The following is a 27,963-nucleotide window of genomic DNA, read 5'->3' as shown; positions in this document are numbered from 1 at the left end:
AAGTCATGTTTATGGAGATTTTGATAAGATCACAGATCTCTGAAGTATTGAAAAGAGAAGTTAAGTCACAATTCAACAAGGTTGAAAGTAAGAAAGGGATGCTTGGCAGATGGAATAAATACAACTAAAATGAGATTAGAACCAATCAGTAGTGAGTTGAGAAGGCGTTTGGAGGGGTGGGGGGAGGGTTGTACTGTGACTCCCTGGGAACACTAGGGAGGAACTAAGGTGATGGGAGAAAAAGATTCAAGAATCAGTAGGAAGCATTAGAGAGAACTGGAAGTCACTGGGAAAGAATTTAGAAGAACTGAGATCAGGATGAGGAATTATCTCTCAGAACCTATTTCAGCTTCCCCAGACTGTTGCATGATTGGTAGAACCCCAATCCCACCCCACTCCCTACCATTACCCTGCTGCCTGTGGATCCTCCCTCTCCAGGGAACAAGGGTCCTTCCCCTGCTCATTTCTTCGATTAAAGGCAATTTGTACAATCTCTGTGTCAGTTCTGGGATTGGGAAGATTGAACGCTTGGAGTGGGAGAGGGTGCCTGAAAGGAGATAAAATTACTTTAAGTTTTTAGAGAAGGGGGCAGAAGACAGAAAAGGGGAGGGGAAACATTTGGGTTTTAGGGCAAGGGTCCCAGCAGCTGCAGGCAGAGGAACAGGTGCACATTCCTCAATGCCTAGTCATTTCCTCTGCCACCCGATCCCAGCTCACTTGGGCTGTGGAGCCAGCCACGGGAGAGCAGAGAGACAGTGGCAAGCATGACTCCAGGAGTGTTGCTGCTGGGGACCCTGGCGGTCCTGTTCTCCATAGACGGTAGATAATGGGACTTTTGGGTACTGGGGTGAGTTCCTTGGGTCACTGAGAGGGGAGATTGGCACGAATATGTGTGATATGACTGGGAGGGCCTTCATGGTCCCATTTTTAGGGGCAAGCGGCACGTTGGCGGAGGGTCAGCTCCTGGAAAAGCTTTTCTCGGGTTACGACAGCTCCGTGAGGCCTGCCCGGGACCCTGGGGACCGTGTACCCGTCAGCATCGGCCTAACCCTAGCGCAGATCATCAGCTTGGTGAGCTAGAGGTACCGGGCTAGGGTTGGAGGTGCGGTTAAGGGCAAAAGAAGGTATGGGGCCTAAAGAGTGATGGATTAGGACGTAGGGACATAGCTCTGGAGTTCGTGGGGGAGGGGCCCTCAGGAGGAGAGGCTTAAGGATCATTTCTAAGTATACATAGAAGGGGTGGAGCCAGAAGCCGGCGAGACCAGAGGGAAGGGGCGGGGCTAGCTATGAAATGGGCGGGGCCAGCGGGGCATCTGGAGAGTGGAAAAGCTGAGTGGACGGGGGAAAGTAAAGGAGGGGATTCTAAGAGTCGGGAAGTTCACCTTTACTGGTTCTCTCCTTTAGCCCCTTTAACTCCTGCTCCTTCCCTGACAGAACGAGAAGGACGAGGAGCTAATCACCAAGGTGTATGTGGACCTGGTACGGAGGAGATCGTATGGGAAGGTTGCGGGGGTGGGATTGACTGGGGAGGAGGTCTTATCCCCTATTTTAAGAGCCTCCTTACCGTAGAGGTGGGGTTCTTAACCTGGGGTCCACAGACTTGGAGGTCCGTGGAGAGATCTCGGAGGATCCATAAGAAAAAAAAATCACATCTTCTTTTTCATTAACCTTTAACTGAAACTGAGACTCTCCTCCCATTGCCAGTGGAAGCAACAAACATAATCTGCGAACGAGTCCATAGGTTTTACCATACTGCCAAAGGAGTACTTGAGGCAGAAAAAGATTAAGAACTTGGCACTGGAAGGACCCAAGCATCTGACAGTTCCCTCCCCATCCCACCCCCGCCCCAAGCAATTCAGTCAACAAATATTTATTAAGCATCTAGTGGGCATTGGACTTGGGGTCAGAAGACCAGCATCCAAATACTGGCTCTGATACTAACTGTGTAACTATATACGGATGACATACGTCACTCCACCTCTCTGGGCCTGTTTTCTTTTCTTTAAAATGGGCATAATGATTGCACCCCCTGACTCGCAGGATTGTTGTGAGGAACCGGCTTCAGGACCTTAAAGCGTGATATAAATGCGAATTGTTAAAAATTGCTGTGTGCAGAGCACCATACCTTAAGTTAGAGGTCCCTGTCTCCAAGAACCTTACTTACGGTCAGAGATAAATTGGTTGCCCAGCGAACGCTAAATCGCCACCATTCACCTCTCTAGGTATGGACGGATTACAGACTAAGCTGGAACCCTGAGGAACATGAGGGGATAGACTCGTTAAGGATTGCATCGGATTCCGTGTGGCTCCCGGATGTAGTGCTCATGAACAAGTAGATGACGGGGGTGGAGATGGTGGGGAGGAGCGACGTGGTCACTAAGAGGGAGGGGGGTGTAGGACAGGGACCCAGGGGGCAGGGTAGGTGGGAGGGTTTCTGGGCTAAGCTTGTAAAAATATACTTGGCTGATCCGGCTCCGCCCTTCAGCAATGATGGAAACTTCGACGTCGCTCTAAATATCCATGTGTTGGTGACCTCTGATGGCTCCGTGCGCTGGCTGCCCCCTGCCATTTACCGCAGCAGCTGTAGTATCCAGGTTCCTGACTTCCGACCCCTTCTTCACAGGAATGAGCAATGATTCGGCAATAATACCAGGCCCTTCCAGTGATGCTCCCCAGTCACCACTAGTCTCCAACTAACTTCACGTTCCTCCCAAGGACCATCCCCGGGGATTCTCAGTTCTCCAGTAACCCCTCCTCCAAACTCCCAGTCCCTCCCAATGACCTTCCCATAGCGCTTTATCCCTCTCCTTCCAAGTGACCCTTCCCAGTGGTCCCTAGTCCCAGTGACCCAACCAAGCCTCTTAGTATCATCCTAACCAATAGCTGGGGAATATCTCTCTGATGTTTCTTCTCTCACCCTTCAGGTCACCTACTTTCCCTTTGACTGGCAGAATTGCACTATGGTCTTCAGTTCTTACAGTTATGACAGCTCTCAGGTCAGCCTGAGCCCAGGGCTTGATCTGGATGGACAACAGAGGAGTGAGATCTACATCCATGAGGGAAACTTCATTGGTTTGTGCTTGACACAGATAATTAGGGAAGGATAGAGTGGTATATACATTGGGTACATGCACCACATATGCATGTCCATGGCCCATAGGAAGGAGCAGATATGATTTTCCTACTTAAATGAAACAGCTAGCACACACATGTTAGTGGGAGATATGTAGCACACGTGTTATGTAGCTATCACACAGTAAACCTAAGCTGCTGTCACCTATATACCTTTGCCTACCCACTCTTCCAGAGAATGGCCAGTGGGAAATAATCCATAAATCCTCAAGACTGAATGGCCCCTCAGGAGAGGGACAAGGAGGGAAGGAAGGAGAGCGCCAGGATGTCACCTTCTATCTCATCATCCGCCGGAAGCCACTCTTCTACCTGGTCAATGTCATAATTCCCTGCGTTCTGATCACTCTCCTGGCCATTTTTGTCTTCTACCTACCCCCGGATGCTGGTAAGGGAAATCTGGGAGCTGTGGGGGAAGAGAAGATTTAGAAAAGAGTATTTGTGATCATCTCATCATCTGCCGCACTCCAGATTCTCCCCTTTCCCCAATTCAACCTTTCTTTCTCAAGCCTGTTCAAAGATTCTCCTTCTACAGTCCAAACGACTAAAATCCAGCCCACAGCTAATTACTGAGTTTCCCCTCCTACTGGGCCAGCTCTCTCTGCTTTGAATGTCCTAATGTCCCTCCACCATCCTGCCACCATCTGGACCTCACAACAGGACCTCACAACTTTCCTATTCCCTGTGAGACCAATGTCTCTCGCCTTCTCCCTCCTGACTCTCTCAAAACTGAATTCCCTCTTTAGCAACCCCCTTTATTAGCATCCTCAGCCTAAGAAAGAGAAGGGAGAGCTGAAACTTTGAGTTCTTTTACATGGAAAACTGCCTTCTTCCCCTGGAACACCATATAACTTCCTCGGGATGGGTGGGCTAACCCAATTTGTTCATTTCATCTCCCACTCACAAACAAGGGGAGAAGATGACACTCTCAATCTTTGCCCTGCTGACCCTGACGGTGTTCCTACTGCTGCTGGCCAGTAAGGTTCCTGAGACATCCCTGGCTGTCCCCATCATTGTCAAGTACCTCATGTTCACCATGATTCTGGTCACCTTCTCAGTCATACTCAGTGTCATTGTCCTCAACCTGCATCATCGGTCCCCTCATACCCATCAAATGCCCCTCTGGGTTCATCAGGTAAAAGGGACTATTCCTCAGAGACATAAATTTCCATCCTTGGGACTTAGCCATTCACCTCCCTAATTTGTGTGAAACTGTGTAAGAGGGTAGGGGTGGGGGGGAAATAGATTTTAAAATGTGAGTCCAGCATCCAATTAATTTCAACAAATAATAATTTCTTATGCCTTCTGTTAGGCGACAGAGGGGCTAAAAGTTTTAAAATGATGCAACCCCTGCTCCCAAGGAGTTTATAATTATTCAATCAACTATCCATTTCTTAAGCAACTTTGTGCCAAGCCCTATTCTCAGTGCTGAGAATGGAAAACCAAAAAAGAAATAACTCCTGTTTTTAAGTAGCTTATGTTCTATACCACGTTAGAAAATAATTAAGTAGATGGGGGTGGGGGTTAAATCATGTGACATAAGAGATTTAAGGAAGAATGGCTGGATATAGTGCAAAAAGCATCGGCCTGGGTTCACATTCCACCTCTGCCACTTACTACCCACATAACTATTATATGAACTCCACTTCCTCATCTGCAAAGTGAGAGGTGAATTAAATAACCTTTGAGGCCCCTTCCAGCTCTAAATATAGGATCTGATGGTTAAGAGAAGATATGGAACTGGGCCTTAGAGGAATAAATTCCAAAAGACAGGAGATGGGAAGAGGGAGTTCTTTCAGGCAAGGTGATGGAGGTAGGATGAGTTTAGAGAGCTGTTTGGCTAGAACATGGAGTGTCCTGTCAGTGTGGTCAGGGTCCTACTGCTAACCGCACTTCCCCTGTCCATCCTCATGTTCAAAGTACAGAAAACAGCTTGGAATGGGCTGCACTGGGGTTGATTCTCAGCCTCTACCCCTCTCTAGATCTTCATCCACAAACTCCCCTGGTACTTGGGTCTGAAGAGGCCCAAGGTGGAGCGAACACGGAAGCCTGAACCTCCAGTCTTGGCGCTCAGGGACTCCCCAGGCAGCGGCTGGGGTCGAGCCACAGATGAATATTTCATCCGGAAGCCTCCGGGGGATTTCTCTAAAACCAACAGGTGAGTCTTGACCCCACCCGGGTTTTGCAAAAGATGCGAAAAGTACAGAATTAGAAGCTGTCCGGACCAACGCCGCTGCCGCAGGGAATCGTGGATGTTGTAGTTTTCAGCGTAGGAGGGCTTGGCAAAGGGCCTGGACCTTTCCAGTTCCTTCCCTCCTCTTCGGGCTTTTGGAAAGGTCCAAAGTTTCTCGGGGGTGGAGTGGAAGGTCTTTATAGGGAGCGTGTGGCCCGCTGGAATAGATCCCCAAAGAAGAGGGACAAGGAGGCAGGGGCAGGGAAACTTCGGAGGGACCTGGGCTTTGGGCAGCTGTCCAAGCCAAATTAGCCCTGCCTCTCAGGTTTCAGCCTGAGCTCTCCCCTCCCGACCTTCGGCGTTTTATGAACGGGGGTCCGAGCGGGAGTCGGAGGCTGCCCCCAGAACTGCGGGAAGTGGTGAACTCCATAAGCTACATCGCTCGCCAATTGCAGGAGCAAGAGGACTACGAAGACGTACGTCTGAAAAGGGGGTGGGGGTGGCGTGGAGGTTCGCTGGTCTTGGCTCCTTACAGTTTGATGGAGGGGATTTGGAGCCAGAAAGACCTGGGTGCAAATGCTACCCTTAGATGTCCTAGCTGTGCGATCCTGGCTAAGTCTTTTAACTTCTCTGTTCCTCGGTGTCTTCATCTCTCAATCTACGATCCCAGGATTTCCTTTTCGGCGCCCCACTCTCCTAGCTTGGTCACGCTCCCTCGCAGGAGCTGGATTGTCATTGCAGGGGATGAGGGAGGAGGTCCCTGCCAGTTGGACTGGTAATCAAGGTCTGTGAGGTTGGAGTCTAGGCTGACTCTTCTCGTTCACCTTTCCCCCTCTACCCCCCCCCCCCCCAGCTGAAGGAGGATTGGCAATATGTGGCTATGGTGGTGGACCGACTCTTCTTGTGGACCTTCATCATTTTCACCAGCGTGGGGACACTTATAATCTTCCTGGATGCCTCCTACCACCTGCCGCCTTCCGACCCCTTCCCCTAGAGTGACGTCCGAGCCCCAAGTGTGGAATATTGGAATGTGTGGTGTGGAATATTCCGCGGGAGCCCCGTGCCTGGATCGTCTTCCTTCCCCCCGATTTGCTCGTCGTGATCCAGACTCCCGATTTAATAAATGTTTGTCGTACGACAAAACCAGTCTTTTCTTGCTTCTTAATTTTCTAAGCTAGGCTGCTTTACGAATGGATGGCTAAGCGGGTATCTACTTGTTGGATGAGGTTTTGGGTAGCACACAAGACAATTTTATAACACCCAGAGATGCCTGAAAATCTGTCATCATAGACTTAGTCTTTTGTTCATGAAAGCTTTCCTGGGTTCGAAATCTCTATTCACATGAGCTCGGGTTAGGTGACACTAGATCGTACATGGCAGAGCTAGTCACAGGAAAAGGTAGGAAGGAGTCCTAAGACTTCTCAGTTTTATTTCTGAGGCCAAGATGAGGGACATTTAAGGGGTAAGGAGAGAAGAGGGGAGGGAGGAGCTAGGGAGACAATAGGGTTGATCCTCAGCCTAGGAGAGGTTGAACCTGACCTATTTCTGTGGTCTCCAAAGGTGAGAGAGAGGATGATCCAAATACCAAGGTTAAAACAACAGAGGAATAAGGGAAGCCCGGAGAATTGGAAGAGGGGTGTTTTTACCCCACCGCAGAACCACTCTTCGGACATAGCTAGGATTTCCTAGTTCTAGCGACTAAAATGCTGAGCGGTATTTTGTCAAGGGCCACTGGGAGTTGGCTGCCGTCATCTTAAGCAATTTATTCAGGGTCAAGGAGTGCAAGGACCTGAATGGGGGTAGACCCCCTAAGCCCCCAAGGAGGGAATGGTGTGGGGGACGCATCCTCACAGAGCAATCAGTTTTCAGTTCCCAAGTACCTCCAGGTGTTCAGTAGTAATTCCTTCTTTCCCTGTGAACCTCTTGAATCACCCTAAGACCCTGTCCCCCTCACCCCTTCCTATGGAAATAAGTGCAAGAGGCATTCCTAATGCAGAGCACAGTCCATTTGTCTCAGTTTATTGACCTAGAAGGTAGAGAGTTGGACACACACAGATGTGGAAAGATAAATATAATCAGTTTTTCTAAGTCTGTTTCCTTAAAAATATAAAGCTAAAAAGTTTCTTTTATCTTAAATCTTTCCTTTCTCTTCGAAGCACTGATCTAGAAGCCTTCCCCCTCTTTACTACAATGGCTTCCCTCTCAGTGAGGGAGTGAAAGGGCTTGGCACAACAGGGATCACAATCATTTTCAATCTAAAATTTCCAATATCTGGTATTTCCACAATGGCAAGATGCCTCATTCTAAAGAGAGCCCTTCCAATTTCCTACAATCTTAATTTAGTCAAAGCTTCCAAATTTTGGAATCTGGATTTTCCCAAACACCGACATTGCCAAACCTTCAAAATGCCTGGACTCTTAATTGTTCCAGAATCTCTACGTGTTTGGAATGTCAATCTATTTTGAAATGAAAATTATCTAATCATTTCTCAAGCGTCCCTAACTCTCCTCTTCTTTCTCCCCTACTCTCTCTGGAGAAGGGTAAAGGTTAAGAGGGGAGGGAGGCCCATAGTGCATCTACTCCCTGCCTCCAGGCATTCTTCAGTCTCTTTTGTGGTTCTGCTATATAGCTATGTATACACACATATGTATATATACATATACATATATGCATATTTGTGTGTAGATATATATTTATTTTTTATTATGTATTTTCCCACAGTTTTTCTCTAAAGTGCCAGAAACAATATCTTTTTTGGAGGGTGAGGGGGGAATATTTTCCTGTATTTTTAGTTTTTTCTTTAAACATTGGGACTTGGTACATTCAGTAGGAAACTCTTTACTTGGGTTTTGGCCAAGACCAAAAAAAGTGCAAAGAGAGAGGGAGGACAGAGAGAGAGGAATGATACTCCTTAACGTATAGGGAGTGAGGCAGGCCTTCTCTCCCACCCCAATGCCCCTGATTGTTTTGCTTGTGGGAGAGTAACAAGCAGTTTGGAATCTGCCGGAATAGTGCCTACACTCCAAATCCACCTGCCTCTCGGAGTCACTACCTTGACTTCAGCAGCACAGCATGCTAAGGGTTATCTTGACCCCTGACCAGTTGGTGGTGGCTGGAAGAAAGTCTGCTGTTTTAAGCAGAAAGCAGCTTTTGCTCTTTCCAAATTACTTCCCGGCCATCAAATTTACCCCCCCACCTGACTCTCCTTGTTTTGTGTTTTCATTTAGACATGGGTAGGGGAAGTTATCTTTCATCTAATTTTAGACAGGCCCAATTTGAGAGGTGAATAGAAATAGGGTTTTAGCTCCAGTTCCCCAGCATGGGGCTGACATCAGGAGCAGATTATTTTCCATGGGCTCAAGGGATTGGGGAATAGTACCCATTTTCCCTACTGGGAGGGAATGGGGTACCCCTTAATGGGGTATCACTAGTGCAAATTAGAGGCTTGGGGGCTACTTGGGAGTCCCTCGTTCCCCATCCCTTATGTAGGATTTTGGGGAATGGGGAATTGGGTAAGGTGCTCTTTTGGATGGAAAGGGACCTCCTGAATAGGGAAGTTGGGGGGGGGGGGCTCTAATACTCAGCCTGGGGAATAAGACAGTTCCACTTGGATCCATACCAGAGTGTTTGTGGATATGATATTGGGAGAAATGGAGTTGTTGAAAGGGTGGGAGGGCATGTGCAAATTTTAGTACCTCCCATACCCAGACACTACTCCAATAGTTTTCCTGGCTACTTAATCTGGTCTGGGTGAAACCATCACCAAAAAAATAGAGGTGATTTCTATTATTCCCCACATCCGGCTGAGCAGAGAAAGAGCCTCCTATATGGCCCAACCAGTAACCAAATCTTTTCACTTGAAAGAGTCTAGGAATCACCAACATTGAATTTGGGGGACAGGAGAACATGACTATTGCTCTGGACAGGGAGAAAAGATTCCCCAGTAGCACAGGAAGAGTTGTTTCAGAAGGTCCCTGGGTGTGCAGGTGGTGGGTATTACAATGGTTCTGGCACTGGGCCATACTACCCTGTCAGCTGTACTGGGAGGGGGGGAGGGGAAGAGAGAGAAGTGCTATGGAATGTGCTGGGAAAAGTTTTTTTGGAGTGGTAGGAAGGAAACAGTAGAGGGAAAGTAGGTTACAGGGTGAAAGGTGGTGTCCCCCTAGATCTAGAAACCACAAGTGGCATTTCTGAGGGGGAATATATACACACACACACACATATATACGTATATGCATATATATATGCATGTGTGTACACCCACATGTATCTATGTTGCTCCAGGAGCTGGGGATCTGGGTAACTACGTTGATACAGCAAGATACCCTTCCCATAGGGACCACCCTGGGCTGATCATGGTGAAGCTGTGGGAAGGGATTTGGGGAAGAGGGAAAGACATGGTGAGACCCACCAACTATCACTTCCCATGAAATGGGAAAATTGCTATAAACCCCAAATCAGCCTCAACCCAAGAGATCTCAGGAATCTTCTCCCCTGTATTCCTCTCATATTAGCAGTTATAGCACAGAGGCTACTTGAGATCTCCAGGGCAGCTGGGGTACAGGCTAGGGACAGTGGGGCAGGAGCACGAAGAAGGGTGGGTACAAAGCAAGGGTGGCTTCCGGTGGAAGGGGCTAACCAAGTAATGAGTTCACCCCACATCTCCCTTCTGGGCCCTCTCAATTCCTTCCCCGCCCCCATCCCCCTTGGGGGGGACTGGTGAAGGCATAGACTGAGGGAGAGGGGGTGTCGGGGGTGCTGCCCGAGGGTTCACAGCATAGCTGAAGACCCCAGGCAAGAAGGGTAGCGCACCACCACCCTTCTCATCAGGCAGGACCATGTTGAGGGCAACTGGAAGTGCAGCCAGGTTACTGAAGTTGTAAGGGTAGGCAGCAAGGAGCTGAGGACCGTACACCAGGGGGTAGGGCTCAGGGTAGAAAGTGACTTTGGCCGGTGCAGTCCCCTCCACACCGCCCCCAATCAGTCCCTCAGCTCCAGCCTTCTCCACACCATCTGAAACCTCCTGCTTATCTTCAACCAAGGCCAGGGGGAACTCTTGCACCGGAGGATAGCTACCACCTCCCATTGCTAGGGGTTCCTCCCCTCCTGAGATAACAGGATCCTGGAGAGAGGCAGCCTCAGGGCCCCCCCCACCAACCGCCCCTCCCCCACCAGCCTCGCCACTGGATGAGGACACCTGCATTTCCTGGGGGGCCTCCTCCTTCACCCCACTGTCACCTAATCCCAGTCCTGACCCAGCCCCACTTCCTCCCCTGCTCTTGGAATAGGCAATGACAGGTGTGGGGGTACCCCCCGGCTGCTCCCCAGTGTGCCTCTGCCCATGGCGGCTCAGGGCAGCTGCTGTCTTACACACCTTTGAACAGTGGGAACAAGCAAATCGGGTCAAAGGCTTCCGGCCGGCCCGGGGTCCCTGGATCCCCCCACCGCCATGGGCTTCCTGGTGTTTGTGCAGCTTCCTCAGGGCTGAGAAAGCTTTGCCACAGTCTCCGCATTGATGTTTCCACTCATCGCTGGCCTGTCCAGAGGGGCTCTCGGTGGATCTGGACTCTTCCCAGGCTCGTCTTTCAAACTTCCTTCTCCAGCGAGGGCGTCGGCACTTGGGGGTCCCACCACCACTGCTGGTCCCGCTACTCCCCCCACCGGTGCCAACCAATTTTCGTTTAGGTTTATAGGAATAGTATGGCCGCCAGAGCTGGTCCTCACTCCCGGCCTCAGTCTCCTCTTCCTCCTCTTCTTCCTCCTCCTCTTCCTCTTCCTCATCTTCACTGTCCTCTCCTTCTTCAAGGCCGCTAGCCTCTCCAGGGTGGAGGTCAGTCTCAGAAATTCTTCGAGTGACAATAGCCTCCTCACCTATTCGAACTGTGATCTGGCACAGTGGTGGGGGAGGCTGGGGTTGGGAAGAGTCTCCGCCCCAGCTAAGCCCCCCAGAAGGGCCCATTCCCCCCCCACCAGCTGGCTTGGCTGTATATGTCAGAGTCTTTCCTGCCCGGAGATTCCTACCCTTGGTCTCTTCTGCAGTGGCCCCCGTTGTGGCTGTGGCCGGGGTGGATGGTGTTGCCGTGACCACTGCTACTGCTGGCTGGGGGGGAGGGGGCGGGTATTCACGTTTCTTGGGAGGCCTTGGTGGAGCTGTGTAGGCAATCACTGAGGCAGCCTGAGCTCCAGTTGTGCCAATCATGCTACTTCCTGCGCTGCTGCCTCCATGTACAATAACTGAAGGGGCTGGGTGGGCAAAGGCAATGACAGAGGGTGGGGGGGCAGGGTTGGGGGGTGGAGGAGGAACGGGTGGTGGAGGTGGTGGTGTGGGGAGGAGCGGAGGGATGGTCGATGCAGATGGAGTGGGTTCTGGTGACAAAGGGGCAGGAGCAGGGGCAGAGGGTGCCCCTTGGCTATAAGTCTTATAGGGTCGCTTGGCAGACCGCATAGGGAGAAGACGGTATAGTTTGAGGGTATTCAGCTTGGGTTTGTAGCCACCATTGGGGGTCTTCTCACTGGCCAAGAGGCCTGGGCTGATACCATGGAAGGCTCGCTGGTGAGTCTTCAAGTTGTAATAAGTGACAAATGTCTCCCAGCAGAAGATGCACTGGTACCTGGACAGAAGCAACAGGTCAACAGGAAACAGTGTTACCTGGGAAACAGGTCCAGGTCATTGAAGGCTGTTTCCCCAGGGGTCAGGATTTCAGATTCCTTACTCATTTTTGTTTGAACAGGCTTCCAGCTGTCTAGAACATTGTCTCATAGGGGCATTAGATTCTGAAGTTAGAAGGGGCCTTGGAGACCCTTTATGTCCAGCCCTTTCATTTTGTAACACACACACACACACACACACACACCCCTAAGGCTTTGAAACTAGGTTCTCTAACTCCAAACAAGACTCTCTTTGAAATACAGAATCTTAAAAAGACAGAACCCACACACATCCCCATACACACTCACCACCCCCACCCCAGGACCTCAGAATTCCTGCTGTATCGGAAGGGAATCTCTGGGTTATGTAGGCCAAGCCTCTATCCTAGATGCAGAAGTACAGATACAGCTTCAAACTCTCTTCCTTCCCCCCCTTCCCCCCCCCCCCCCCCGCAAAGTCTGAGGTCCCAGGTACTCACCTCCGCTCCCCTGTGTGCCACACCTCATGCTTGGTCCGGTATTCAGCCAGGGCAAACACCTTTTCACAGTAGCGGCAGGGATATTTCCTGCGCCATGAGTGGACATTACTATGCCGCTTCAGACTCGAGAGTGTCACATAGGAGCGTTCACAAGCCCCACATACATACAGCACATGACCCCCCACCACCTTCACCACATGCTCTGGACCCCCTCGGAAACTTGTGCTAGGGGAAGCCGATGAATTTTGGATCCCTTCTGGGCTCTCTTCCTGGGAGCCCCCATCCCCTTGCCCGCCTGCTGTCCCCCGGGCCCCTGTCCCTCGTCTACACTGTGCCTCATGTGTCTGCAGCCGTTTAGCATGGATAAAACTCTTCCCACAGCGAGGGCAGGGAAGAGAGCGCCGGGGAAGGGAAGTCTGAGATGTAGGAACTTCACTTCCACTTCCCTGCCACTCCTTCGAAGGCCCAGTGGTAAAGCTATCAACCTCAGGTGGAGCTGCAGGGGGTGGAGCAGGAGGAACCCAAGCATCCCCACTTTCACTGAGACCCTGAAGTCGTGAGATACCCAAACGCCGTCCCAAAGCCCCAATTTCTGCCATAGCTGCCCCGTCCCCACCACCTCCAGGCAGCGCCAGTCGGGCACTGTAGATGAAATTGAGGACGTCAGAGAAGGCAGCTGCTGGGACTCCTGGCAACTCTAGAACTCGGGGTGGGTGTGAAGCTGTAGGGGAGGAGGATGGTGGAGGTGGAGAAGAGGAAGAGGAAGAAGAAGAGGAAAAGGAAGAGGAGGAAGAGGAGGAGGAAGAGGAAGAGGAGGAGGAAGAGGAGGAGGAAGCAGAAGAAGCAGAAGGGTTAGGGGCAGGGTCCCTTGTCACAGGTGGCAGTGGTGATGGGGCTTGGGCCAGTAAGGCCTCTCTGAAGAAGGGGCTGGAGGCAGCCAGGACACTTCGATGAGCTGGGAATTTGGTGTCTCCAGCAATGAGGGTGACGTCACAGAAGAGGCCACGGAGACGCTGTTCATTGAGTTGGTGCAGCACAGCTGGGGCATGGGACGGGTCTGTCACCTCTGCAGGGGGGGGCATGGCGCCAGCCTGCAGAGGGAAGAGGGAAGGGCAAAGAAGATTCAATCTAAGGTTGAAGGAAGCTGTCCAGGAGGTTTTGGGACAATGGGTGAGAAGGATGAGTTAAACCAGAGGGGGATGGGATACCAGGGGATCAGGGATGGAGTCAGGGGTTAAAAAAGGGAAGGGAGTCAGAGGAAGTGCCAGGGAGACAGCAGTCAATTGTCAGAGACTGGGGAGGACAAATGTCAAAAAAGGAGAAAGGTAAAGGGAGTCAAAATTAATGGAGAGATAAATTGGGAAGGGTCAACTGTTGTGGCTCAAAGGGCAAAAAAGGAGGAAAAAAAAAAGAGTTCCCTGAAGCATGGGGTCAAAGGTGAAGAATAGAGTGTCCGATATTGGGGGTTCCAAGAAACCAAAGTAGAAAGGCTGATGGTCAGATGAAAGTCAAAGTTCAAAATGCTGGAGAAATACAGATTTTAGGATCTGGAGCTGGAGTAGGGCCTTAGAGATCTAGCCCAACCCCCTTATCTTGTGGAAGAGGCTCAGAGAGGTTAAACAGCTTGCCCATGATCACACAGGTAGCAAGTAGCAAAACCAGGATTTGAACTCAGGACTTCTGACTACAAATCCAGTGTTCTTTAAATTAGACCACAACCTGATCTACTCAGAGGCCGTTTCCACCAGGTTGGTTAGAGGGTTAGAGGGGCTGAGTAGTTGAAGTGGTCAGAGCTCACAAGGGATGAGGGTCTTGGACAATGACAATCACCTTTCTAATCCCAAGACAAAATGCCCATTTCCCCGCTTGGCACACTGTTCCTGGCCTCCCCGACTTCCCTATCCAAATTCCAGATCTTATACCAGGATCATCTGCCCACCTCCTTCTCTTGAGACTCCCCTATCATAGCCTTTACCTGAGGGAGAGGTCAACATGGAGTGGAGGGGGTAGTTCCTTCAGCCTGGTTTCAATTTTCTGTGGAGAAATAAAAGATGAGAAATCAGTGGGATCTTATGGAAGATGGCAGGGGAGCAGAGAAGAAAAGGGCAGAAGCTAGAAGCTACAGAATGGGTGAGGGGCGGGGCCGGAGGGGAGGTGTTAAAGTAGCCAGGCTGGTTTGTCTGCACACTTTCACCTCTACAAAGATAGCCCCAGTCAGGTTACTTGCACAGCACAGTTTTACTGGCTCCAAGAAACAAGACAATTTATTTGCAGAATCCCATTACTGATCCAAAGAAGACAGTTCATTTGCATTCTGCAAAATTACTGGCCTGAAGAAGTCTAGTCAGTTAATTTGCATATTACCATCTCAATGCCCCATACTGCTTCACGTACACAGCCCAAATTTGTTCACAAGCCTTTAGCCAGTCTCACTGTATTGGTTATTTGACTTACATAGTGCTAACCAAGTATTAAAGAAAACTTGAGATTTGTATGTTGCCTTCCATGTAACAGATTTCTTTTACGCTGAAGATGATTTGCATAATCTTTTCCACGGGTCCCTTCCAGTTCTAGAATTCTATGGTTCTAGCTTTCAATGGGCTAGTGTTTATCAATACCCAGTTATGGGGAGATTCAAACCTATGTCCACAACCACAGACCACAAAGTTTGTTCCATCACAAAGACTTTAATAATAGGCCAACCAGGAAATTTCAGTTTGGGTCACCAGTCATTCTCTATTCTTCCCAAAGGAACAGTTCCAAGATTGATGTTAGCCATCATCAAGAACTCTGACAGATCTCACACACATACATGTCCATATAATCTCTATTTCCTAGCGATTTAAGGGAAGAACACCAAAGCAGCAGTTGAGACTTGGGGTTCTAACCTTGAATCTGTCATTTATTATAATATTAATATTTTTATATAGTGCTATAAGTTTTACAAAACGTTTGCTTAAAACAACCCTGAGGGGGCAGCTAGGTGGCACAGTGAGTAGAGCATAGAGCACGGGTCTCTCCCTGGAGTCAGGAGGACCTGAGTTCAAATCCGGCCTCAGGCACCTGACACACTTACAAGCTGTGTGACCTTGGGCAAGTCACTTTCTTTTGGAGGGGGGAAGGCAGGACAATTGGGGTTAAGTGGCCTGAGGCCACATTTGAACTCAGGTCCTCCTGACTCCAGGGCCGGTGCTCTACTCACTGCGCCACCTACCTGCCCCTTGGGCAAGTCACTTAACCCCAATTGCCTTCCCTTCTCTCCTCCCCCCACCCAAAAAACCCTGAGAGGTGGGTGGTGCAAAACATATCATTCCTATTTTACAAATGACAATCCTGGGGCCCAAAGTGGTGAAGTAACTTCCCCAAGTCCACACTTAAGGCTGAACCAAGGTCTTCTGACAGCAATTTCAGTTTTCTTTTTGATAACTAGCTTTGTAACTTTAACTATACAACATGAAAGAATACCTGCCCTTACTACATCAAGATTCCATGAAATAATATACGTCAAAGGACTCTGTAAAACTTATGGCACCACATAAACTTGAAGCATGATGATCCTCTATATGCTACAGCCCTTAGTATGAAAAATACCTCCACACAAATGATCTCATGTGACCATCACAAGGACTTTGTCAGGTAAATTGTGAAAGGCTTATTAGCTCCGTTTTACAGATAATCAAATTGAAGCCCAGGATCAAACACCTACTAAGCGGCAGAACTCAGTCCAGAGCTCTATCTCTCTCACTTAGACACACCCTCTTTATAAAAATGCCTTTTGGGAGGTCTTTTAGACATCCTCATATACAGCTTCCCAGTCTTCTCTTAGGCACATACCATCTTACACACTTAAATATTCCCCAAATATGGTAGCTTTCAGGTTTTTGCACATTTGGTTGAATTAAATATTAAAAATTAGAAACTCATTACAAACTATATGAACATATAATATGTATACATATACAGCCTCTTCTCATGGACAGACTAGCCTTTCCTGCAAAAAGATACAACTTCCCAGAGAGACATATCACTCTTAGACAGAAAGGGAGAGAGACAGAGATGCAACGAAAGAACAAGACAGCAATATACTGGTAGAGGAGCAGCTAGAAACAAGGCACTTAGGTATACCAATACTAGATTATAAGATCCTTGAGGCAAAGATAGTATTTTATATACCGTTATATCTCCCTTAGTGTCTAGGACAGCTTAGGCCTCAAGGCCACATGTGGCCCTCTAGGTCTTCAAGTGTGGCCCTTTGACTGAATCCAAACTTCACAGAAGAAATCCCCTTAATAAAAGGCTTTGTTCGGTAAAACTTGGACGCAGTCAAAAGGCTGCACCCAAGGACCTAGAAGGTCACATGTGGCCTGGAGGCCATAGGCCCCCTACTGGTTGTACATATTACATGCTTCAAAAATACTTGCTGAATAAATGTTGTATTAATGTGGAGATTTTGCAGTTACTAAGTGCTTTTCTATGGCTATAAAACGTTCCACTTGACCTTCACTAGCAACTCTGTGAGACATTACTATCCCCATTTTACAGATAAGTTAAGTGACTTGGCCAAGGTCTCAGATCTGGTACATGGTAGAACCATGCCTAAAGCCCAAGTCCAATTCTAAATCCAGTGTTTTTTCCATCCTCTCACACACAAAGAGAACATGTGTGTGCGTGAGCACTTATTCAAGTGTATTTTCTCCTGTACTCCTTTGGAAGTGGAGCTACTACCCAAATGTCCACATTATTATGTATAGCCATCATCATCTCTACATGCTAAATGAAAGGCCTGGTGGTAAACGATAGGTATGCATGTGTTCATGGGACAGGTATACAGCTCACCATCTGGGCAAACTGAGTTTTACGGACAACTGGACCTAATTTTCTCCACCTGTAAAATACCTACACCACCTATCTGTCAGAGTTGTCATGAAGAAGGCAATTCATAAGTCTTAAATTCTGAAGTGGATCAAGACCTCATACAACTCCTCCATGCCTTCTCATTTTGTTTGATCCTTGTCTAGGTAGTCCGCAGAAATCTACCACAAAAGACGTACCTGACATACTGGAGGTGACTCAAAGTCTTTCAACCTTCCACAGGTACCAGTGTAGCATCAGGCTGCCTATTTCTTATTCCTTGTTCATAACATGACTGTCCCACACCTTTTTTTTTCTCCATCACATAGTCAATATTTTTACACCATTTCTTGTGCACATCATTGTTGATAACCGACTTATATTCACCATGCATCCCTTCATTGACTTTCATTGACCTTCATGTTGCTCAAATTTTGATTCTTCAGAGTTCCCTTTATAGCCACATATTATCACAGAAAAACACTGGTGTTAAAAAGATGTGATTTTTGTGTTAATGAGCAATTTGGAAGTATTAAAAAAATTGCAGCACTTTTCAGCTTATTCTCAACTTTCAGTCCCCCAATTAGGATGTCATCTCCCTAAGAGCAAGGGCTGTTTTTTGCCTCTTTGTATCCTCAGTACTCAGGACAGTGCCTGTGAAATAGTAGCTGCTTAATAAATACTAGTTTACTAGAGACTATTCAATGGTTGGACATGTTGCACTGTTTCTCTGAGATATATGAACTGATGGACTAAGTCAATGTAATTCAATTACACATCGTAGATATTTGTCATCCACTTGGCCTTTCCTATGTGGATTGTTAGGCAAAACTCTTTTGAATCTTTGAATCTCAATGGGACGCTCTCTAGTATTTTGGGACATGATGCAATCTGTACAATTTTATTTGTAAACACGAACATCCGGAGGACCTTACCATCTAGAAGGAATCCCTCCTCTTCCATTTGAACTTTCCCAGGACATCCTCCACAACTGGTAAACAACTCTGGCAAGCATACATTTTCCTGTTTTTATTCCTTGATTGACTGTGTAATCAATATATTCAATGAAACATTTATCTTTGTTTCATCTATTTTGTGATCATATATCATCTTAACATATGCATGAGAGACAATCTGTTGGCGTATTGAGGATGTAATTTGCTCTGTCATGTAAAATATGTTCTCATAATAAAAAAAAATAAATGCAACGGGATGTCATGTTCTGTCTTTTAATATAATTATGTAAATGTGGTCTTAAACCTTAAACTTCTGCATATTTTTTGCTTTTAAAAATGGTTTATTTTTTCAATACATGATTTTATGATTTTAATCTGTCCCTCCTACTATCTCTAACTGAGCAGAAATTTTAAAAACACCCCCAGAATAAAAAATAAAAACAATAAAAACTTAAAGAACTTAATAAAAAAGTTGCACAGTTTGGCAAAACAAAGTCTCACATTAACCATGTCTGAAAACGTGTGTTTCTTTCTACATTTAATTTCATCACCTCACTGTCAGGTGAGTGTTGTTTTATCTTCATTCCATTGGCCTCATGGTTTATCACGTCATCGATCAATTCTTTCACAGTTGTTTACTACAGTGTTATCATTGTATCCGTTGTTCTCCTAGTTCTGCTTCACTCTGCATCAGTTCGTAGAGTTTTTCCCACTTCCCTCTGAAATTGTCCATTTCATCATTTTCTATTACATTCATATTCAATTCAATAAAATTGTTAAGGCATTCCCCAATAGGAGGATACTCCCTTAATTTTCAAGTTTTAGCTACCATGAAGAGAGCTGCCATAAATATTTTTGTACATTTATTTTTCCTCTTTTACTTCTTTGTGGTACAGGCATAGTAGAGGTATAGCTGGTTCAAAGGATATGCACAGTTTAGTAATTTGGTGGGCTTCCAAATTGTTAAAGCTCTATACAAACGTATTTGCATTAATCCTTGCTCTGCCACTAACTTGTTGTGTGACCTTGGGCAATTCGCCTCCTCTGTTCAACTTCATTTATAAAAGAAGAGATTAGACTAATGATCTCAAAATTCTCTTCCAGCTTTAAATCCATGACACTACGAATCTGAGTTTCTTCAAACTCATTTATCATATGACTCTGTGATTAATCATATCCTATTTGGGCTTTTCCTGTCTATCTTCTGGAATCCATGCTTTCTAGCCCATTTGTTGATCCTTCACCAGAGGAAACTGCAGGAGGAAGAGAAATTTTAACAGGTCTCCTATCAGCTCTAGGCAAAAAGTTGGGAGGGAGGAGCACTGGGAGGGGTGGAGGTGGTAGTAGAATGAAATACATGGGATGGTATTGGCGTAAAAGTGGCTTTGTATCACCTTTAGCTTTCAATATTTTCAGTTCCTCTAGCCCGCTCCCTCTATTTCCATCCCCACTTTTCCCAAGTAAGGTATATGAGAGAAGGAATTGTTTACATGGGAGAGATTAAAATAATTGCTCGTCACTGGGGGGGAGGGGGGAGCGGGGAACCCAATAGAATTCAAACACTTGGGTTCAAATGCCGGCCCATGTGACCTTGAGTTAAGTCACCGTGTCTCTCTGCGCCTTAGTGTCCTCACCTGTAAAATGAGAGAGATAGTGCCACGATACAGTACTTTACAAATAACTTTCTCCTTTCAATAGGCAGTTTAAGTATCATGCCCATTTTGTGAAGGAGAAAACAAGCTCAGAAAGGTTTTCACTTCTTTAATTCAATCTGGTAAGCATTAACTGCCTAACAGTCACTGCTAGGCACTGGAGACAAGAAGGAAACAGCACCCACCTTGAAAGAGCTTACATTCTCTTGGACTCATACAGACATTATGTCTGAGGACTCAAAGCCAAGTTTTCTGGGGTTCTTTCCACTGTATGATGCCATTTTGCTAGTCTCACCAGAATTTAGCTGTGACCTTATAAGACGTAGGGTGAAGTGACTTAAAGGGATAACCAAGAGTAGTAAATTTCAAAGGAGGCAGAAGTGAAAACCCTGGAAAACTAAGAGTATTCATCATGGAGCCACCAGGGAAAAATTGGTAGAGAACCTTTGTGGGGCTATGTGCATGGCGGGGGCGGGGGAGGTAAACTGCCAACTTCAAGCCAGTCCAACTTGGGTTCTTTTCTTCATGATGGCATTTGTTGTTTGGTCCCTACTTATCTTCCTTATCATCAACAAATATTTATTGAGCACCTACTGTGCTCAATATATTCAGAATATAACATTCTGAAAATATAAATACAAGTACTGGGAATAGTCAAAGTTTTGTGGAAGAGATGGTACTAAAACTGGATCCTGAAGTAAGACTCAGACTAAGAAAAGGTGAGGAGAGTGGATCATACTGCAGGCAGAGGCTCCATGTACAGCCAAACCTGCTCTCTTTCTGTTTCTCATACGTGAGTCACCACCTGCCATCTCTATGCCTTTCCAGTGACTGTACCCCATGCCTGAAATACATTGTTGCTCCACCTCTATCTGAGAATCCCTAGCTTCCTTCAAAGTTCAGCTCAAACGCCACCTCCTATGAGAGTCCTTTCTTGATTTTCCTGGCTAATTTTCCCAATAATTTGCCTTCTCCCCAAATTACCTTTGTAACTCTTGTTTAAATACTTATAGAAACTTTGGATATTGTTCTATACAAAATAGAATCTGGGGGGGGAGTTACAGTTTGTGTCATTTAAGAGTTAACTGTCACATGTGAAAGAGACTGTGTGAGTTACTAAGAAAGAACCATAAGAACATCTTTCCTGAGAGATTGAGTTAACTGATATCCTTAAAGAATATGGAAGAGATATTTTGAGAAAATTTTGTTTAAATTTTTTTTAACTCATCCTGTAAAGAGAAGAGATTTTAACTGCCCTTCTGGGAGAGCTGCATCCTGGGACTATGTTTTCAGTGTCAAGAGAAGCCAGCAGTTGCAGCTGATGGCTAAAGGGGACTCTCATATTTTCTAAGAGCAGATACATTGTCGAAAAGTCTAAATATGTTTTTTGATTGTTTGCTGCTGATCTCCTAATAAACTACATAGGCAGCAGCACTCATTTAAGGAAACCTATAAGAGCTGCAAAGAGGCGGGGGGGAGGGGAGAGGTGGGGAGGGCAGAGGAGGGGGAAGGAAAGGGGTAAGGAGAGAGGGAAGGAGAGAGGGAAGGGAAGGCTTATAGGAAAGGAGGTTTATCCAGTTTACAAACTGTGGTAGCGACTCAAACAGAATTAATGAGATTGTGTGTTTCTATTAATTTATGAGCAAATATCAGAAAATACCCTTTAGTTAAAGGTATTTAGAATCTTGGTAAAGAGTAAGGAAGAGCCCGTAGCAGTTAGTGAGGGGTGATAACTGGTAAAGTAGTTGACAACCACACCACAATGTATCACACAGCCAATCTGACTCCATCATGCTACACGAGAATTACTACACCTACACCTTATTACATCTTTTATTTATTTTGTATATATTTTGTTTATACTTATATGCATGCATGTTTTATCTCCTCAGAGAATGTATGTTCCCTAAGGGAAAGAAATGATTCATTTTGGTCTTTGTATATCTGTAGTGTTTAGCGCTTAATGTGTTGATTTACTGATGTATGCTTTGTGGAAGATGTGGGACAATTTTTAAAATTGGTCCTTAAAAATTTTTTTAAATTAAAAAAAATAAATAAAATTAGTCCTTAAAGGACAAATAGTACTTAAACTGGGAGAAAGGGTGAAAAGCAAAGGCTTTGAGGGGCTCCTGACATTTTCTTCCTGGGATAGGGATGCCTGAATGGCGATGAGGACCAGTGCTGGGAATGCAGGAATAGGGACAGTTCCAAACTAAGGCACATACATCCATACTCAGTAAAACCTTAGATTTATATAACACTTCAAACTTTACAAAACTGTTTCATATATTTTATCTCATTTCATCTTCAGAACAATTTTGTTGCATTTGGGTAAGCAAGGTTTTATTATCCCTGTTTTACAAATGGGGAAATTGGAACACATAGGGTAAGTGGCTTATCCAGAGTTAAATAGCTATGTAGTGAGAGCTAGGATGTATCCTGAGTCAGTCCAAGTCCTGTGCTTTTTTCCTTTCTAAACCACACTGGTTCACACACAGCTGTTCACACTCAAGATACTCCTTTCCTACATAAATAGGCATACCAAGTACACATTCATACTCACATCACAGATTTGCCCCCAACATATCCTCTCCAACACCCATCCATCCCATTTAGCACGTACACCATTACCCATAGATAGAGACACACCAAGTGTGTCTAGACCCAGATACCACCACATACATACATATGCACACATGTCTCTCATATGAGCCATCATTCACACTCACACACACACTCACACACATTCTGTTTCTCTCTCTTCTCTCTCTCTCATGCATGTAAACCACTCCCACACTACATATATATACCTATATAAGGAAGACCAATCCAAAGACCTGAAATACAGACTCTAATCAGGAACTGAATTCCCCTTCCTGTCCCCAAAGGCTCAAGATTCTGGCTGGTTATTATTCAGAAAAGACTATACAGACACAAGGAGAGGGAGTCACAGAGCTAAAGGGAAACAGCCTGAAAACTTCAATTTGATAACAAACCACGTATGCATTTGAACCCAGAGGCCTACAAGTGCTAACACATACACATACACACACACCCCACCCCTCCCCCTTACTCTAACCCCAAACTTCCTGTCCACCTTTCTTTCTCCAAAGTCCACTGCTCTTCACCAGCTAAGGGGTCTGAACAGACATAACATAGTCCCAACAGTATGTGCACAGGTAAGTTCAGGAGCACATTGTATACAAAGGTGATAGTAGTCACGTGAATGACACCTGGCTCTGCCTGTTTCACTGTTTCCCTTATATACATATCTATGTTTGGACAGCATTCTTTAAAAACACAAACACAAACAAATACACACTGCACAAAAGTAAAGAATAACACAAGACAGATATATATACAACACAAAAAACACTTCCATCCCAGAAGCACACACCCAAACCAACCTAATTACTTTCCTCCTCTAAACTAATATGCATTCACCAACAAGAACTTATTATGTTCTTATTCTGTACCAGGAACTGCACTCCAGCCCCTACGTCAGCACTGGGGCTATAAAGACAAAAATGAACTAGTCCCTACCCTCAAGTTTAATTTTATAGGGGGATAAAACGTGCACATATATAACATACACAAAACATAGAAAAAATACAAGTTAATTTTTCTTTGTTGGCAGGAAGAAGATATTAGTAGCCAGGGGAATCAGATGGGGCTTTACGTAGAAGGTGCCAAGTGAGCTGGATTTTGAAACAAACCAAGGATTTGAAGAGTCAGAAGTGAGCAAGGAGTGAATTACAGGCATATAAGGGGTTAAGTGGCATCTTTTTGTAGAAAACTTCTAGATCTGTATTTCCAACCCCAATCTCTTTCTTGAACTCTAATTTCACACCAGTAACTTCCTCTAGACATTTCAAACTGAGTGTTCTGTAGGCATCTCAAACTCAACACAGCTTCTCCAGGGGCTGCTTTTTAGGAGAGATATATTGTATAGTGACAGAGTACTGGACCTGAAGTCAGGAAGACTTGGGTTCAAACCTTATTTCAATTACTTATAAGCTGTGTGATCCCGAGCGAGCCCTTGGCCTCAGTTTCTCATCTGTAAAATGAGACCGGTTGGCCTTGATAGCCTCAGAGTCTGTTTTAGCTCTAAATCTATGACTCTTTGTCCAAAATTGAACTCATAATCTTCTAGGCCCCCACTCAAACTCCACCCCTATTCTGAACTTCACTACTTTTTGCAGAAGACACTATCATCCTTCCGGTCATCAAGTGTGCAACCTCAGTGTTGTCCAACTTCTCACTCTCGTTCACCCTACATATCCAGAGAGTTGCCAAAGAGTCTTTCTATTGCCGCAGTATCTTTTCCACTATAGTCTTTCTCTCCACTAGCAAAGCCACCACCCTAGTTCAGGCCCTCATCAACTGTCTCCTGAACTACTATCACAACTTTTTAAGCAGGCTATCTGCTTTAAGACTCTCCCCTATTCACATCCTACTTTTCCATTCTTATCATCCCCTCCACGCATTCTACAGAACAGCTAAACTGGCCATCTTCATGCCCAGTACCCACAAGGTACTACTTCCCTTCTCTGGGCCTATTTACTGACTATCCCCCATGTCCAAAAACAACTCCCTCCTCGCTTCCCCCACCTCTTGGAATCTCTGATTTCCTTTAAGACTCATCTTAAATGCCATATTCTGCTCAATGAATCCTCTGCTGGCCCCCTAGTTGCTAATTATCTTGTATAGAAGGCTTTTTTGTATATACTTATATAAACATACATGTTATCTCCTGTCTTAGAATGTTAAGTCCCTGAGGGCAAGGACTGTTTGGCTTTTTTCTTGGTATCCAGAGGCTAGCAAAGTACCTAGCACATGGGGGTGCTTTAATAATTGCTTGTTGATTGAGTTGGTAAAATGTGATCAAGTCGCCTCTCTAAGCTTCAGTCTCCTCGTCTATAAAATGAGAATAACACGTTTACGTAGGGTCGCATCTCATTAGACAGCTGAGAGGCTTAAACGAGGTAATGTATATTATCTCACTCGGCAAACCTCAAAGTTCTGTGTATATGTCAACTATTGCTTTCATCCTAGGAGTGATATCCATTACACCACAAGGGGACACACAAACGCTACAAGCAATACAGACACACTTCCCGGGAGCACAGAATCACAACACATCTGTCTCATCACACAGGGATGGTACACAGACACAACTGGCTGACATATTACCTAGCTCAAGTTGTTCAATTTCCTTTCTACAATATGTAGGGTTCATAGTTGTATATAAACAACACAGGAGGCCATGAGCAAGGAGGGGGATCTTACGGTGCCAGGCAAAGAGCTATGGTGGAACTAAAGGAAGTTGAGTTTGAATACTGACCTTGGGCAAGCTACTTCAAACAATCAATAAACATTTATTAAGCTCCTATTATATACCAGGCACTGTGCTAAGCACTACTCAACCTCTCTAAGCCTAGGGATCCTCATTTGTAAAATTAGAAGGTTGGACTAGATCACCTGGAAAGTCTTTTCCAGATCCTCGATCTTATGTACATTTCAGGGAGAGACAAATGGCACTCGGCATCCTCGTATTAAGTCAAACACATGGATATGAGACACACACATGTACACATGGTAATATCATAGAACACCACACAGTCTATCCGTATAACAAACTATGTTTGGTAATGTCGAATGTCACATACACAGACACACTGTAATATAGCCACGCAGCACTCTACACCACTCCACACCACTCCACCCTCCCCACTCGTGGGGGGGGAGGGAATAGCAAGACCCCCGTCCCCCCCAACACCACCCCCCCCAGGCTATTCCTCTTCCCCACCCAACAAATCTTAGAGCCCTGAAGAAAACAACTCTCAATGCCACAACACACACGTCACGCACTATACATACTGGACTCCCCAGCCGAATAGACCCCCCACCTCTTACTCTAGCTAGTCTTCCATCCCCCTACATCACAACTCCATTCGCAGGCTCCTAACTCTGCATCCCCTCCCTCCCTCTCGGCTACTACGCCATCACCCTCCCAGCAGAGAGCAGAGCCCAGACCCGGCCCCGCCCCACCCCCACCCTATCCCCTTTGGAGGAGGGGGACGAAAGAGGGAGGAGAGAGACCAGGTTGCATAATTAACCCTTCTTCAGCCATATTTCCCCCCTTTAATGAGGGGGAGAGTCGGTAGCCCCCCACGACCTAGGCACAAAGGCATCCCAGCAGCTCGTTCTTCCCAGTGGAGAGGTTGCCCACCAGATGCCACTAACTCGGGGTCCGTGTTGGCGGTGCCCCGGAAAGGAGGCGGGTGCTCCCAGCGGGCTCGGACCAAGAGTTCTGCGCCTCCCTGGGCGGAGCCTGGAGGGGGTCCCGGGGTCTTCCCCGCCCGGACCCCCCTAATCTAGGGCCCACAATCCTCCAGCGCCCCGCGGCCTGGGGGCTAGGGGAGGGCCGGCCGTGCGCGTCCGCCTCCGGGGAACGAGGCCCGGACCGGTCGGGGTGAGGTGAGGCGGGACGCGGGAAAGGGGCCCAGGCGTCCCTGGCTCCGGCCCACCTGACTATGATGGCGCCTCGTCCGCCAGGCCCAGTTCATCGCCTTGGCCGCTCCCGGCCACTCCAGCTAAGGCCACTTCTCGCTCCTGCTCCGGCTCCTGCTCTGACTTCGGTTCCGGCCCAACCCCCCCACCCCCCCACCCCCCCCCAGTGCCCGGCCCGGCCCCGGCCCTGCCGCCGCTGCCGCCACCGCCGCCGCTGACATCATCGGTCCCCCTCCCTCCTCCCCGGTCCCCCCTCCCCCCGGAAACACCCCCCAACACCCCCCCCCCCAGACACACCGTCCCCCACCGCCGCCGCCGCTGCCTGGCCTTGAGGGGGGGGGCGCTCAGCATACACAACCCACACACTCACCCCAGCGCGCTGGGTCAGCAACAACAAGCACAGGGACACAGTGCTACAACTGGGAGGAAAATGTAACATGTTACTCGTGGTGACAGACAGCTGTGCCCCTAACAACATTACACAGCAATACCCACAGTAACCACTCTCCACCGGGCTAGGCCAGTGGGCAAAGGAGCCGTGTAAGGGGCAGCACCTTGTGCGGATGAAACACAAAGCACTTGAACATGGCTCTGCATAGAAAGGGGGCCACATTAGAGCATAAGGAAGGGGGTGGCAGTCAGAGGAAAGAACACGTATCACACAAGGTTCACATAATGCACCAACAGCAGGAATAGAAACACAACCGTGCCAGAGAGAGACAAAATGCACAATGCAGGCATAAAAACACAATATAAAGGGACACAGAAACCACCCCTGCCCTCATGACTGAGGAACACTGGTATGGAGTTCCGCAGAAAACAAATGGACAGACAGACACATGACCACATGAAGACCCTACCAGTGCGTCATAGGCCATAGCAGGAATGGAAAACAACAATTCTCATACGGTGGAGGTTGCAAGGGTTGGGCCAATACACTTACATTCCAAACACCTAACACCAGGACACAGTGAGATCCCCAAAAAACTTGCCCTTCAGCCAAAGCACAAAATATACAGATTCATGTGTGTTTCTACACACAAAAATATACCAGGATAAGTATCCATACATATAGCTAATAAACTTGATGGTTGAGAAACTTAAAGTACTGTCAACTCAAATACCCAAGCAAAAAAATTATACGAATGAGGAAATTACAGCACGGAGATAAGCGGGTCAGAAGCTGAGAAACATAGAAGCTGAAGTATACTTGTAAAAAATTTGTAGAATTAGAAAAAGACACATTATAAGGAAAAGAAGACCCAACAGTATTCTTCAAAAGGCAGAGTTAGGTAGTTAGTTACACACTCATCCTTCCAGAAACATGTGAACAGCAGTAAATGACTTAGAGATAACAGGGAGAGAGACAGCAAATGGAGATCTATAATATTTAGACACTTAGAGGTCAGGAATGACAATACACTTGGAGACGAGAAGGCAGGCTCAGAGATTCAGACAGAAAGAGATAGTCACAATTAGAAAAAAAAAACCCTGATAAATCAGAAAATATTAGGAAATAGAGTTAGAGACAGGGACACAAAGATATCTTGTCTCTCAGGGAT

General features: G+C 46.8%; 2 protein-coding genes across 4 annotated transcripts; one reads left to right on the top strand and one right to left on the bottom strand.

Annotated features, from left to right (window-relative positions):
• The first annotated feature begins 764 nt into the window (after nt 1-764).
• On the top strand, nt 765-6,412 carry CHRNB1 (cholinergic receptor nicotinic beta 1 subunit). 2 transcript variants are annotated; one of them, XM_036768687.1, is made up of 11 exons: nt 765-818; nt 919-1,071; nt 1,435-1,479; nt 2,223-2,332; nt 2,486-2,594; nt 2,925-3,072; nt 3,308-3,517; nt 4,041-4,264; nt 5,112-5,287; nt 5,628-5,778; nt 6,156-6,412. In XM_036768687.1, exons 1-11 carry the CDS (start codon nt 765-767, stop codon nt 6,294-6,296), a joined length of 1,521 nt encoding a protein of 506 aa, XP_036624582.1. In that variant the 3' UTR covers nt 6,297-6,412. The 2 variants fall into 2 exon arrangements, with proteins under 2 accessions (XP_036624582.1, XP_036624584.1); XM_036768689.1 differs by having other exon boundaries at nt 765-819; nt 932-1,071.
• An 878-nt stretch (nt 6,413-7,290) lies between these two features.
• Nucleotides 7,291-26,813, bottom strand: ZBTB4 (zinc finger and BTB domain containing 4). Of its 2 annotated transcripts, none has more exons than XM_036767165.1 (4): nt 26,772-26,813; nt 14,405-14,463; nt 12,430-13,520; nt 7,291-11,913 (listed from the first exon to the last, which is right to left on the bottom strand). In XM_036767165.1, the coding sequence occupies exons 3-4, from the start codon at nt 13,509-13,511 to the stop codon at nt 9,954-9,956; spliced, it is 3,042 nt and encodes a 1,013-aa protein (XP_036623060.1). In that variant the 5' UTR covers nt 13,512-13,520; nt 14,405-14,463; nt 26,772-26,813; the 3' UTR covers nt 7,291-9,953. The 2 variants fall into 2 exon arrangements, with proteins under 2 accessions (XP_036623060.1, XP_036623059.1); XM_036767164.1 differs by lacking the exon at nt 26,772-26,813 and adding an exon at nt 26,419-26,529.
• Between the last annotated feature and the right edge of the window lie 1,150 nt (nt 26,814-27,963).

Source organism: Trichosurus vulpecula, chromosome 7, assembly GCF_011100635.1.
Source record: "Trichosurus vulpecula isolate mTriVul1 chromosome 7, mTriVul1.pri, whole genome shotgun sequence".
Taxonomy (NCBI): Eukaryota; Metazoa; Chordata; class Mammalia; order Diprotodontia; family Phalangeridae; genus Trichosurus; species Trichosurus vulpecula.
Note: the sequence above shows the minus strand (reverse complement) of the source record. Positions and strands in the feature narration are given on the sequence as shown.

Excerpts from the sequence above, each read along its gene's own strand:
- CHRNB1 (XM_036768687.1), top strand. The coding sequence starts at position 765 with ATGACTCCAGGAGTGTTGCTGCTGGGGACCCTGGCGGTCCTGTTCTCC. Across the intron at positions 2,333-2,485 it reads GATGTAGTGCTCATGAACAA|CAATGATGGAAACTTCGACG; the intron begins GTAGATGACGGG and ends TCCGCCCTTCAG. Across the intron at positions 5,288-5,627 it reads GATTTCTCTAAAACCAACAG|GTTTCAGCCTGAGCTCTCCC; the intron begins GTGAGTCTTGAC and ends CCTGCCTCTCAG.
- ZBTB4 (XM_036767165.1), bottom strand. The coding sequence starts at position 13,511 with ATGCCCCCCCCTGCAGAGGTGACAGACCCGTCCCATGCCCCAGCTGTG. Across the intron at positions 11,914-12,429 it reads TGGCACACAGGGGAGCGGAG|GTACCAGTGCATCTTCTGCT; the intron begins GTGAGTACCTGG and ends GCTTCTGTCCAG.